Source organism: Balaenoptera physalus (genome assembly GCF_965194825.1).
Source record: "Balaenoptera physalus genome assembly, chromosome: 11".
Classification (NCBI taxonomy): Eukaryota; Metazoa; Chordata; class Mammalia; order Artiodactyla; family Balaenopteridae; genus Balaenoptera; species Balaenoptera physalus.
In genome coordinates, this window is record NC_138896.1 from 32,766,772 (window position 1) to 32,781,422 (window position 14,651).

Genomic DNA, 14,651 nt, shown 5'->3' on the forward strand with positions numbered 1-14,651 from the left:
TGGTCCCAGGCACCTCAAAGGCCTGTCCAGTCACCACACTTCCTGCATTCAAGGGCACTTCACCCCCACATGCCCACCCCCTCCTCCTCTTCACCTGATGTCAGGTACCAGAGGAACCTGAAAAGCTCCCTTGGACTGGCGCCCTCCTCCACCAACCTCATGGAAGCAACAAAAACAGAGACGGTGTCAATAACCCAATTTACACCCTGTTTTCAGAGTTCTCTTTTGGCAGCAAAAACTGAAAGCAATTTGTCAGGAGTCTAAGAGCAACATTTAACTAATATACTTCCAAGCTGGGGCTCAGGGGGATTTGTTGCCCTATCAGCCTGATCAACACCTCTCCCCAAGGCTGAGGCAGCGGCCTGGCCCAGAACAGACGGCTGTTAATTCAGCTGCCACAGCCGTCACCCTCAAGGCCAGCAGCTGGCAGGAGCCCCACAGAGGTCCAGGCAAGTCCTCTCAAGGCTTCTCAAACTGGACAACTAGTTACACTCAGGACAATGGAGGGCCCGCAGGTAGTGCTCTGGGTGCTTGAGATACAAAAAGGGCTTCAAAGAATTTGTTGACCTGGTTTGAAAAGAACCCCTGCCTCCCAGGACAGATGATGGGAAGATCAGCTTCCCCAGAAGTTTCAGAGTTTTATCAAAATACATTTTTATATCATCAGAAACGCCCTGAAAAGAGCACTGGAATTTTCTTAACCTCAATGCCCTTCTTCCTGATTGTTCAAGGCACATCATCTGCAACACTTTATTCTCCTTCAAAACATTCCCAAAGGAAGTAAAGAAGAGCACTGACTCCGTGGAGGGGCTGGATCTCTAGACCCTGGGACTTCTGAGTTCTTGCCCTCCAGGAGAGCCCTTAATCAGCCCCTTTCCTAGCTGGGCACACCTACCAAGGGTTAAAGTTTTGGGCAACCACACAGAAAGAATGCATTCTGAAACCCCTGTAAGGTGAGGTGCCTAAAACACATATCTACACAGCAATCTACTAAAAAAGAAAAAAAGCTTTGCTCTCGATATCCACTAACACATACAAAAGGAACATATTTTTGTCTCTACATGTGCCATCCAAATCCCAACCTGACAGCCAATCCATCCCACCATCAGATGAACCAAAACTCAAGCAGAGGAAGAACTCCCCAGCCTTTGGGCCACTGGTGTCCTGAGGGGGAACGGCACCACCCAGCCAATGCTCGGGTAGCACCAAGCAGACTGATTAGCACCAGCTGTCTCCACAAAGCTTAGATCAACCCCACGCAACTGTGCTGCTGTGAGCGGAAGCCCACGCTACCACCCCCTGTGGGTCTCCCGCATGCCCCCCTCAGGTCTTCATCCTCTGAGCACCTGGCATTTACTGTGTCCCACCTCTTTGGTGCTTCTCTGTGTCCTTGCCTTGTTCATTAACCTCTTCTGGTTCTACTCAGTTTGCCTACCAGACAATCCATTCCTGGAGGGAGTCTCCAGTCTCCCCCTGGAATAGCTCAGCCTTTTCATGTCTTTTTTTTTTTTTTTTTTTTTTTTTGGCCGCATGGCTTGTGGGATCTTAGTTCCCTGACCAGGGATCAAACCCTGGCGCCAGCAGTAAAAGCAGCAAGTCCTAACCACTGGACCGCCAGGGAATTTCCTGCTCAGCCTTTTTATTTTTTTTTACTATTTTATTTATTTATTTATTTGGCTGTGCTGGGTCTTAGCTGCGGCATGCGGGATCTTTTTTTATTTTTTTAGTTGCAGCATGCAGACTCTTAATTGCAGCATGCATGCGGGATCTATTCCTCAACCAGGGATGGAACCCAGGCCCCCTGCACTGGGAGCACTGGAGTCTTACCCACTGGACCACCAGGGAAGTCCCTCAACTTAGCCTTTTTAAATGGAGACTCTAGGGGAATTCCCCACCGGGGCCCAGGTTCAATCCCTGATTGGGGAACTGGGATCTCGTATGCCAGGTGGTGTGGCTAAATAAATAAATAAATAACTGGAGACTCTACCATAAGAGAGGTATTTTCTTTCCACAAGAGACCGTTTGCCCTCTTAGGGACAGCTACCTCCTCTTCTGGATATCGCTTGCTTTTTACGGATTTAGAAGTTCCCCGACCTCCCCTCCTACATTACCTAGCATGAGGCCTTCTGCCTTAAACATCCTTTGTTATTTATGTGCCAGACTAAAAGGAAGACAGTTTCTGTTGGAAGTTACTAATAGATAGGAAGCAAAAACAGGTCTGTAACTAAATCACATTCTAACTACCTTTTATCAAGTATTCACAATAGGACAAACGAAGTCCTTTGCATACACTGAATTTCAAAGATGTCACTGATTTTAAGATACACCATTATTTATGTTCCACCAAAAGGAAATGGTACCAGTTAAACTAAGACACAACATCACATAATTATCTCACAACCCAATTTGAAAGAAGTGAAACTGGGGAGGGGGAGAGAGAGCATCTTAGAGTTCGTGAAATACAGTACTAGCTCATTTAATTCTCACGAGACCTCTAATGGGATGGGTATTACCATCCCCATCTTACAAAAGAAGAAACTGAGGCTCAGAGAGGCGAAGTGAACTAAGGTCTCTCGGGGAGCAAGCTGCAAAGCCAGAACTCAGTTCCTGAACAGATTTCTGAATTTCCGGGGTTGGGGGGGGCATGGGGGCCGGCGCAGGGCAGCCAGGCCTCAGACGGACCAGCCTTGGTTAAGCTGCCCCGCCCCTTCAAGGGCAAACAACACTTGCTTGCTGATTCCTGAAATTAGGGTCTTTTTGCAATTGCACCTTCACAGATCCTACTTCCAAAAACAACAAAAGGAAAACAGGTTTTCCTAGCTCCTTCCTCACAAAACTGGCTGGAAATGAAGGCGGGAAGCTCTCAGCCAACTTGTTATACATAAAGCACATTTAATGAGCCTTTCAAGCTCTGGGAGTGGGAGAAGGAACGGTTCATTGGAAATCTGATACTTTGGCAGCCAAGTGAGAGGGGCAAGGCCCTGAGCATCAACTCTGGGGGTTAAACACCATCCCAAACCCCTTTGTCTGCCAGAAGGAGATACTTCCTGGGGGGCAGGAGGCAGCAATGCTTTTTATGGCAAAGCCCACCTAACAACAACCCTCCACCGGAGACCTGGCTGGGGCCTTTGTACAACCCACCTAACCATAAACCCTCTGTCCTCTCCCAAACCTGCTGGGGTTCCTCTTCCCACAAATACCTGTGACCGTCATAAACACCCTTAAACAGCCCCCGTTTACTGCCCAGCCTGCCTGCTGCTAAATGAGGGCATTTGTTTCAAATTTGCAAATACCAAGAGCGCTGGAAACCTAAGTCCACTCCTAAAATGAAATGTTCTGCATTCCTCTGGGCCGAAGCACCGCGCTTCAAAAGCTGCAAGAGGCCCTGGCTGTTTACTCACTGGTGGGGCTATTGGGAGAGGCATTTCCCTGCTCCCTGAGGAGGCTGCTTTGATCCCGGCCGGGTGGGAAGGGGACCGAGGGAGGTGCCACCCAAGCCCAGGCCCGGCTGGGCCCAGGCTCTCCTGCCCCCTTTCTGGGTCGCCGGTGGCGGATTCGGGGGGCCTGGGAAAGTGAGTCTCATGGGGAGGCTCAAGTAGAGACTCACCGGAGACAGAGCAGGCCAGCTCAGCGGACCTCTCGGACCATCTTCAAAAGGCCCTCGAAACAAAGGCAAAGAGAGTAAGGGAAGGCACGGAGGCTGAGAAGCAGCTGACAACACCCCAACCTCTTACACAGAAATAAAGAGGCGAACTCCCCACCCATCCCCCTTGCGGCACCAAGCAACTTAGGACACTGCATTGGGCTGGGTGCCATACGTGTGTTTACTAAATAAAAGCCTTTTGTTTTAAGGAGGTTTTTTTGGGGGGGGGGGCGGTAAAGAAAAGACAGAGATCCTCCTCCAGGCCCCCAGGGCTGTTCCAAGGCACAGCATTCCCCCCACCCCAAGCTCCTCCTGCTGGAGGCCCGAAACCCCTAGGGTAGAGGAGGAGCCCAGATCACAGGCTGCAAAACTGCTGGCAAGTTGGGCATTTTTTAAATTGGTCAGTTTAACAATTGGTTTAATCTGCTAAATTAACCAAACAGAATGATTTGCTCTTTGTAGCTGCAGCTCCAAGACCAACAGCATTTCCTTTCCCCGCCCCCCCCTCCCAAGACTGTAAGACAACCGTTTTCTTTGTCTGTGATTTGTTTTGTTATTCAGGTGGCTGGAAGTGAACTTGGGATCGCAAATGCCATCCCAGCACACCACCTCTCTATGGAACTGCCGGCCTGAAGGAGCCTCTACTCTTTCTTCTCCCAGCTGGGAAACAGCTCATGTTGGTGGTTTTTTTAATAGATGAGCTACAAAAGAATCAGAACACTGAAGTGTCGCTTTGCACCCTCCATGATAGAGCGTAAGTTCCCGTGTTGCAACCTGAGAACTTCAGAAGCGGAAGAACAAACTTAGCAGGATTGCCAAGCCCCGTCAATGGCTGAGCCAAAGGGAGATACACCTGGCACCAAAGAACTTAACGTCTCTCAGGATGTCGAGGTCATTGTTCAACCTCTTCCGAAACCTCTTGAGGATTAAGACTTGCCTCCAAAGTCAGAAATGGAAGGAAACCTACATCCATCATGCCCCTACTATGTGCCAGGGCACGGGCACATCTATACAAAAGACGTTAGAGGCAGTAAACTGAGAGCAGAGATGATTCTGTTACCACCTACGTGGTCTCCACCGCAGCATAACCCAGTATGCAACTCTCAGCAGGCACACCGGTCTGGAATGTGGCAGCACACCTGCAAGCCGGGGCCTGTAACTACCCATGACCTTCCAGAAGCACCAGGCGGAAGAGACTCAGGACTCATGGGTTCATGAGAAAAGCTCAAATCTTGGGGATGCAGGCACAGTGTTCTGGACTTCTAGATTACATATAGTCTGACCATAACACTAAAAACTTTAAGACGTATACAAACCTCTGAATGGGCCATTGAAAACTTTAACCTGACTGTTGTAACCAAAAGGGGGGGGGGAGAAAAATGAGCAATCCTGAATACTGTGGCCCAAAAGATCTCTCCAGGTTTAAGTTATGGACACACTCCCTCTGACTCTAGCAGGATTGCCTCTAAGCCCACCCAGAGAGTTATCTCGGCTGCAAAATCCACTCCCCAATATTTACCTGGTTCCAAGGCGTGTGTGCAACATTTCATAGCCTCTAGTGATGACATACATACAAGGACATATGAGAGCACGGAAACAGCTCTATTAACTTACCAGCTCTGCAGTCCTGAGCGGATCGTATTTTGTGCCTCAGTTTCTTTACCTGTCAAATGCCTCCCACCCCCACTCCTCCAGAAACAAACAAAACCCAACCACCCTCATCCTGCCTCTGTGGCTTCTTGATAGGATGGAAAGTCAGTGCGAGTGAAAGCATTCTGTAAACTGCAGAGCTGGGTACAGCTGTCGGTTATCACGGACGAGGCTCTCCCAAAGCACACCCAACCCCTCTTCCCAATTCCAAGCCTCCCTCCAGTTGTCCTCCCTTCTGTGCAAAAGAAGAAAAGGGGTTCCCCACCCGGACACTGGTTCCTCAAATACTGAGACTGAAACGAACCAGGTAAAGATTGCTGCTTTCCCATACTCAGATAAAAACTCCCGTGTTTTTTTTTTTTCCTCATAAGAACTCCCTCCCCAAACTCTCCAAACCTTTCATTCCCTTTGGCATCCAGGGAATGACACCCTAATTCCAGCTGATCGAGTCCAGACGCATCTGTGCCCATGCACGAGACACTCCAGAATAAAACGCAGTCCTCAGATGCAAGTGCTCTCCCAACACTGAGGGCGAGGAGGACAACCTTACAAGGTGTGGCAGCACAGCTGGGGGTTGTGGATGATAAGGCTGCGCTGGCCTCAACGGTCACCACAGGCAAGGTCCTCCAAGGGCTTCTCAAGTTGAGGCCCGAGAGGCAGGTGGCATTTGCCCAAGGTCACACCAGCCATCTGGGGCAAATGTGGAAGCAGGGTCCACACCTCCCAAGTCCCAACCCGGTGCTCCTCACAATGTCTCCTCAGGCTAAGAGGGAGGAACACCCGTAGGGTACCCAGAACGAAAGTCCAGCAAGACCTAGGACCCATCCTTTCCACTGAAGTGACACCACTTCTACTGCAGGAATTCCTCTGAATCAGGAATGCCCACACACTTTACCTGGGGCTGTGGGAGGCCCCGGGGTCCCAAGGGAGAGAGGACACAGGAGAGAGGTAAGCATGAAGCTCCTTAATGAAATGGGAAATAAACTCTTGAGCAGCATTTCTTCCCTGAAAACAGCCAGCCTTCTACATCAGTGATCACATCAGGCTAGAAGCCTGAATCTGCAAGGCAGCAAAATCCTCTGGCGGGGAAAGGAGCCCAGAAACAGGCCGAGACCTCAGCAGCCACAGACATATACTGTGGAGTGGGTACAGCACTGGGGGCCCAGCCTCCCAGGCTTCTCCTAGTATATGTTATGAGCAGTAGTGCCCCACGCCCCCACCACAGGAGGCAGGAGAACAGTAGTGAAAAGGGCTCCAGTGAAACATATTATTAGAATAGAGGTCGCCAAAATCATCTTGGCCTACCAACTGGGAAGCAAAGAGCAACTAGTTGCAAGGCTCTCATTCCAATGGGACAGCCATGTACGACTGTACACGTTGTACACTGCTCAAGTGCCCGGCCAAGGGGGTAATACTGAAATACTGCCTGTGCTCCACTAGCCAAAGCCCTGTGTCCTGGTGCAGGGCTGCAGTCACTTGGAGGAAGGGTGCCTATTTCTAATTTGCACAAAGGCACCTTATGAGCTAGCTGCTAGGACATCCCAGAAGTCCCAAGAGCAGACAAGCATTCTCCTCGTTGCCCCACCACCACCACCACCACCAACCCAAGAAGGGGACAAAAGAGTCAGTGTGTCTCCTGGAGGAGAAGCGGTGCATGCCAGCGCCCACTCTGGCCACCTTAACCCCCTCATAGGGAGACCACACTGCACCTCGGGAACCTCCCCATGGTTCTCATAGGAGTTCCTGCAAGTTATACAGAGTAACTGACGGGGGAGACCCCCACAGCCATCCTGTGATGATAAACACCCTCCCTTGGGTATTATAAAAGTCCGCCTCGGCTGCAAGAAGCACACTTTCCTACTCACTCCCTGGAAGAACCTCAGCAGGCCGAGGGAGGTGGCCCTGAACCAGCATTCATCACCCTGGGGAGAATCTGCCACCGGGATAGAGGGAGGAAGAGTTCCTACCAGGAAACGCGAAGTGGCTGTGCCCACATTTCCGAGCTGCTGTTGGAATACTGAGACCCATTTAGAAAATCTGTGCTTTAGAATGAGAAAACCTTTTCTAAAGCTATCGGTCAAGAGTGACCAGGTTGAGCCCTCGCAAACCATTCTAGAGAGACGGGACTGGAACGAAAGGCTGACACCTTCAAGGGAGACAGAAGGTCAGGACCGTCTCTGGGAAGAGACAGCAGGGCTGGCCAGAGGGGCTGCTTCCCCGGGTCAACCACCTTCACAGCTGCGACTGCTACACCCTAACTTCCCGGAGGCGGGCAAGGCAGGGGTCAGCATCATTTGCATTTTGCAGATGAGGAAACTGAGGCTCGGAAAGGTTAATTAACCAGTTCAGGGTCGTGTGACCAGCAGCAGTGAGCCAACAGATGTCACTTCTCTTCCTTTATCGTGTGTGGTATCAGCAGAGAACCACCCAAGTTTTCAGACTCTTGATCCAATGCCTTTCCATCATTCTGATCAGTCACCACAGACTACAGCTACTAGCAAAGTCAATCCTTTCTCCTCTCTGAAGCCCTCCCACTGCCCCCAGTTGCTCCCGCATCATGGACTCACCTTCCTACACATTCTGGAATGTTATTCCACCTATTTAGCACTTTACCAAGTGTTGCCTCCCATTATACTTCATCTGATTCTCATCATCCTGTCTCCTTCCTGCCTCCTGCGCCACCTGAAACAGCTTCACCCAAAGAAGACACCCAAAAGATTTGAATTGAGCCCATCCTAAACCCCTCAGCATTAACACCTCTTTCTCATCACCACACCGCCACTTTAGACAGACAAATTCTCCTTATGGCTACACAGTGGTTCTCAAACTTGAGAGTAGATAGGAATCTCCTGGGAAGCTCTTTTAAAATGCAGTTTCCTTTTGAGACTTGAACTATGTGACAGGATTGGCTATTCAAACAATACAATGTAATCTAACGAACGGGAAAATAAACTACACGTTCTGGCTCCTCCCCCAACGATTCTGATGGGCAGGCCTGCAGTTAAGGCTCAGGAGACTCACATTTTAACCAGTACCTCTGGTTACCTGCCCTCCCACTATATTCCCCAATGGTCTCTGGACCACATATCTGAGAAACACAAATCCACGTCTTCTTAACGTGTGACTCACAAACCCTACCCCAAAGACTCAGGACCCAGTTATCAGAAGTTACATACACACCTAAGCCAGCCAGTTCATGTCCTGCACATCAGGGTCTAAGTTTCTGGCAGGGAAGGTAGGATATGCAGGACAGCCGGTAGATTGCATTCCACTCACCTGTGCATTCACTCAGAGTTAAGGCACACAGGGACACAAGAGCTCCGGGACCCCAAACCAAGCTGTGAGACGGGGAAGGCGCCCGCATAGGTCAGCCCTTCCAGCACAGCTTCCTCCCTGCCCCACTGCCGCTGTGTAGCATTACTGGGAGGGAAGTGGCCTGAACTCAGAGAAGAAAAGAGGATGGAAAAAGTGACAGACTACAGAGGGCTTCCTCAAACCACTGATTAGCTGTAGCAGCTCCTGGGCCAGCTCCACCAAAGCGCCAGGGGGCTCGGCGGGGCTGAATGTGCACTGAGCAGTGAACGCCAAGAACCCCAAGGCGGGACTCTACTCCAGCCACATGGCAGAACCCCCATACCCTCGGGACAAAGGACCAGACAGCTGCGGGGTGGGGGGCAGTGCAGGACTCAAGGAGAGAGGCAGGTCGGCAGCCCGCGGGCAAGGCCAGAGCCCGCGCCAGCAACCGTGGTCCCACCACATGGCTCTGCAGGGCCACAGAGCAGACAGGCATGTACTGAGGTTAGGGAGAGCCGAGGGAGGCTAAGGGACACAGGCCAAGGATACCCAGCCCGGCTTAATGACCCTTTCTTCCATCAGGAACACACCAAAGACTGAATCCCTGGTCGTACACTGCTCTTGGCTCAAACATTAGAGTCTGAACTGGCCACCCTCCCTCCCAGATGAGTCTCACAGAAGCTGTACTGGCTTAAAAACACACAACTCACCCAAACCCGCCCCACTCCAAAATATGAAATCCTCCAAAACTTTAACAACTACAACTGTTGCAGCCCAGTGGAGACATTGCCTCCCTTTATGAACCAAACGTATTCCTGAAAAGTCGTCCACAGACCAAACTTCTTCCTAACAAATCCAATTTCTCCACTGGCTCTCTTTATAAATTGAGACACACGCTCCTCTAGGAAAAGCTAAGGCTCCCAGAGGAACAGAGCTCCACCCTTAGTGTTGCAAATCCTCTGGAGTCACACCTTTAATGGACAAGTTTCCTGACAAAATCTAATTCAAATTCAACCCACGGTGAGGTCATTTTTAAGTGTATAATATCACACCGGAGAGTGTTCACATGAACTAAAAGTTATTTAAGCTAAGTCTTCAAATACTGTGCAAGATCTAGGGTTCCTGATTCGTACTTTTGCAACGGGAAAGCTCTGTACCTCGAGTTTCTATATAAGGAAGGATGCTTAGAGCAGGACTTCTGGAACCTTGGGTGCAGTCACCTGGGGAGCTTGTTAAAATGCAGTCTGGAACTCCGATTCATGCTCTCAGGGAATGCTGATGACGCTGGTCTTTGGCCCTTGGTTTTTTTTTTGTTGTTGTTGTTTTTAACAAATTTATTTATTTATTTATTTACTTATTTATTTATTTATTTTATATTTATTTTTGGCTGCGTTGGGTCTTCGTTGCTGTGCGGGCTTTCTCTAGTTGCAGTGAGCGGGGGCTACTCTTCATTGCGGTGCGCGGGCTTCTCATTGCAGTGGCTTCTCTTGTTGCAGAGCACGGGCTCTAAGCACGTGGGCTCAGTAGTTGTGGCTCGCGGGCTCTAGAGCACAGGCTCAGTAGTTGTGGCGCACGGGCTTAGTTGCTCCGCAGCATGTGGGATCTTCCCGGAGCAGGGCTCAAACCTGTGTCTCCTGCATTGGCAGGCGGATTCTTAACCACTGCGCCACCAGGGAAGTCCCTGGCCCTTGTTTTGAGTGTCAAAGTTGTAGATAATCTAGGCCCCTATATAGCTCATGGTGGTTAAGCTGTGGCCTTTCCAGGCAGGTCAGCTCCATATGCACAGGTGGATGCCCATGCCCAGCACTCTTAGAGAAAGCCAGAAGCCCTGCCACATCAAAACTCAGAAAACCCCCACAGAGAACAGACAGCCCAGACACAGGGAAGGAAGATCTCGTCCCTTGACTGGGTCACAGTAGAACAGGCACAAGGAGAGGGGACAGGCAACCCCAACCCAGAGAAGTGGGAAAGGGCACAAACCCCCCCCCCAATGCCTAGCAGGCAAAGGGGCTGTTTACCTTTGCCATTGGTCACTCTGCCCTGTACCCAAATGTGTCATTCACTTTTTAATAAACCTAGATAAGGATCTACTACTATAAATAAGATACCACCGCAATGAATTCTACAGTAAGTTAAGTCCCTTCAGTAAGTTAAAACCCAAGTGGGGCAAAAATATTGAAGATGGCCTAAGAGTCCAGAAGTTCTCCAGGCATCCACCTTCTGGTAGGAGAGATGGGACAGCTTCAGGAAGGAAGTGGAGGTGGGGTTGGCAAAAGAGATGGGGAAGGCGGCACATACCAGGAGACCGGCCAGAGAGAAAAGAAAGGTCTTCGAAACCCCGTATGTTTTAGGGGATGGGAAAGAGACTAGTTGGGCTGGAATGGAGGGTTCCAGTGAGTGGAACATGTTTATTGTTGGGGGTGATTGTAAAGCTGGAAAGGTATGCTGGCAGCACACCACCGGAGAGGAAAGAACAAGAAAGGGGCCCTTTATATACTTCATTACATTTAATCCTCAGCACAACTTCAGGAAGTAAGTCCCTTTACAGAGGAGGCAAACTGTGAGGTGAAGAAATCTGCCAGGGCCACAGGGCCTGTCAAAGAACCTTGAGTTGCTGTTTGGGCAAACACTTCATCCCGATGGCCTGGGCTCTCTCCACCACTCAGCCCTGCTCTGAACGCCAGGAGTCTGACTAGATCCTTTGGCAGGTGATGAGCAGAAATTACTCTAGCCCTCCCGCCATACTTCCCAACATCTGAGAAAGCCCATCACTGATAAAAGGCCTGAATTACAGGCTGTAGAAGCCATCTCAGGACGCGACAATTCAATTTCCCCAAAGAAACAAGATCCTGGAGGAAAGAACCCAGAGACGGGGGTGGGAAGAGGGATGGGTAGTGACCCCAACCAACCCTTCCAGCGGTGAGGCGAAGAATCCCAGGTTTCAAACGTCAAGCCCTCTCCTCCTCCTCCACCACGTTTATCACAACGGGGATCTCAAAGTTCGGAAAGTTCCTCAGCCATTTCCAGCATAATTACCCAAACTTCAAAATGGCCTAATCCACAAACCTAGCCAGCCTAGGTCCCCTACTCCTGCCTTATTAGCAGCGGGGTCTCACTACAAATCCAGCTAATTACACAATGAGATGGAAAAATCTACTGTTATCTATTGAAAAATCATTGCCCCCTGAAGTCATGCCGTCCAGGGGTGGGCTGAGCCCCCGGATTTCACCAGAAGACAGACAGCAGGCGCCTCAGCCTCGACTGAAACTGTTTACAGCGCATGGGCAGGTTCCACACTAAGACACATTTGATGGAACTGATTTAAGGCTCTCATTAAAATGTTCCTTTGTTGAGCACAAGACATCTCCCCACCCCCAGAGGAGATTCCAGACCTCCAGTCCCCAGCCCTCAGCCTGCCCTAACTCCCCCCACCAGAACCCACCCCTTCGCTAAACACCAGTCACCGGATTAACATCGCTTAACGTCAGAGTCGTCTTCTCATGGAAGGAATTTAGGAATTTAGCATTTGTTGAACAAGAGCCCCGTCTCCACCAGAATCTTCCCCAGAACTCTAAACATCAGCAGTGAAGGTAGCCATGTCTGGCACCCCATACACCAAAACCCAAACAGCCTGCAGACCTAGGAAGCCTGTGAGCTTGGGCCACCGGCCCATATGGCTGGGCCCCCTATGCTGGCTGTGCAAAAAACTTCCATACTGCCTCCGGGAGCAGATGTGGGTTCTGCCGTGAGCATTACCACCCCACACATCAGAAGGAACACAGGGCAGCTCCAGAAACACCTCCTCCGAATCCCGGGAACTTGGTCTTACCTCTCGGTCCTGGGTTACAATTACCTCTCCTTTTACAACTAGGGGTGGGGGAGATGTTCCATTCCATCAGCACCAAACCCCTCAACAGCTGGCAGGCCAGGGAGATGTCAGAAAAGGCAATTCTCTACCCCCACCCTCCCCACGGCCACTCTTCAAAAGAGGAGGAAAGTGATAAGCTCGGACCAGGTCTCTTGGGCACAGTTCCCCCAGAGAGGGCTGCTGCCAGGATCATCACCAAAGATCTTGGGTTTTGGAAGGGGGCACGGGGTGGGAGGGGCATACTTCCAGTCCAGAGTGTTTGGGGTGTGCGGGTAGCTTGGCGCTTTCCTCTAAAGCACTTCAACACCTCGGTGGTGACTCTCAGGTGTGACCAAGCCAGGAAATAAAGCGGGGGGAGGGTTCGGGTCCAGTCTGCCCTAGAGATAGGGGCCACACCCTCATCAAAATGCTGAGGCCCTCAAAGAAGACAGAATGAACTCTTTTTGCCTTTTTGTCCGTAGAAAGAGAGATTTTCTTTCCTTGCTGGGGAGAGAGAGCATGGAAATCCAGGAAGGAGCAGAACCAACCCCGTCCGCACCTTTGCAGGCCAGCCATGCCCGATTTTGGCAGCGGCCTTCACACATGAGTCACCGAGACAGCCTGGGACTCTCAGCTCCCAGATCCGACCCTGGGAGGGAGTGGGCTCAGGGCTCGGGCCGGGAGCTGGAGGAGATGGGACGGACCCTCACTCTTCTTTCCCTTCTTCCGCCCTCACCAGCAGGGCCGTCTGGGTCCCCAGCCTGGCCCAGGAACTTGGAGGAGGGAAGCCGGGAGCGTCGAGCCGGCATAGGTAACAAAGCTCCGCGCCCCGCGCGCCGGTCGGTCCCGCATCCGGCCACAGGCCGGCCTCCCTCACCTAGGCTGAGCCTGCCGGGGGGACTCCATCTCCCCCACCCTCAGCCACCGCGCTGCACCCCCTAAGTGTGGGGGGGCGCCGTTTCTCCCCCGCAAAGAAACGCCCCACTGGAGCCCGGGAGCCGGCAACTCCCGTCAGTTCCCGAGCAAACTCTCGGCTCGGGCCGGGAAAACTCCCGGGAGGCTGGAAACGCGTCCTCGCGGGCGCGGGGGCGAGAGGGGCCAGGCCGAGTAAGCGGGGGCTTCGCCATCTCCCGGCCGCCGGGACCTCGTCCCCCGCCCAGCGAGCCCCTGCCCCACGCCCGGGTGTCTCCCCCGCTCCAGTTGTCCAAGCCCACCTCCACGGCGCCCCCTTTGGCCCTAGGGGCTCCCGCGCTCCCCCAGCTCGCCGGGACTCACCGCCCAGCAGCGGCAGCAGCAGGACGCTGAGCAGGGGCAGCCAGCGAGGGCTGCTCGGAGTTCCGCGCGCGGCTCCCATCCCGGCGGGTCCGGGGAAGGGGGCGGGCGGGCGCACGGCGGGCTCACGGTCAGCGCTCCCCGGCGGGCCCAGGAGGCCGAGCGCACCGGAGCGCGGGTGCCGCTGCAGCAGCCGCAGCCAGAGTCAAAGCCCGAGGCGTCCCGAGCCGGAGCCGCGCGCGCCCGGTACCTCCGAGCCGTCGCGCGCCGCCGCCGCCGCCGCCACCGCCAAGCCCCGCCCCGCGACGCCCCCTCGACGCCCCCCTCCCCGCCGTTGTGGGGAGGAGCTCCTAGTTGGGGGAGGGGTCTGGAGACGGATGGGGGACAGAGAGGAGGCCCCAGGGGAGTGTGGGGACCTGAGCGAGATAGGGGAGCGGATGCTGTGCCTACCACCTAGTGTGCAGGGACCTAAAGTGACTTTTGTGATTTCGTGGCTCCTGGGGAAGACCGTGGTTTCTGGGCTTTCCTGAGGGCTGTGACCAACAGTTCCCCCCAAATTCTCCGGGCGGGAGGGGAAAGGGTGGGCTCTGGCTCACTTCTCAGCAACCTGAAATCCGGAGGGAGATCCAGAACAGAAGGGTGTCCTTGGTGTCCCCAAGCAAGGTAACCTGGAGATACTGTGGAGCCCCAGGAGAGAAGTAGCCTGGAGAAGAGGAGGACCAGTGCATGGCTAGGGTCTGGTTTGGCTCTGGACCAATCTGAACCCAAAGGTAGAGAGAGACTGGGCTCTCTGAACACCAGGCTGAAGGCTGTTAAACTGACAAATTCATCCCAAGTCCATCTCCAGGCAGTCTGGGCTGTGTCAGGGCATGGCCAAGTCTCCAGCTGTGGGGAGGCCCAGTACAGCCCTTGTTCCAGGCGCCCCCCACCCCCAGCGCCACCACC

The 14,651-nt window shown here is 52.6% G+C and overlaps 1 protein-coding gene across 2 annotated transcripts in view; it reads right to left on the bottom strand.

Moving 5' to 3' along the window:
* Nucleotides 1-13,992, bottom strand: part of PTK7 (protein tyrosine kinase 7 (inactive)) — a 60,802-nt gene extending 46,810 nt beyond the window's left edge. The window contains exon 1 of one of the 2 annotated variants that reach the window (XM_082414578.1): nucleotides 13,710-13,992. In XM_082414578.1, coding sequence (XP_082270704.1) covers nucleotides 13,710-13,788 — 79 coding nt within the window. In that variant the 5' untranslated portion in view covers nucleotides 13,789-13,992. Of the gene's footprint in view, nucleotides 1-8,569; nucleotides 8,673-13,709 lie in introns of those variants that run through there. The other variant, XM_082414577.1, reaches the window with a different exon arrangement.
* Nucleotides 13,993-14,651: the final 659 nt, after the last annotated feature.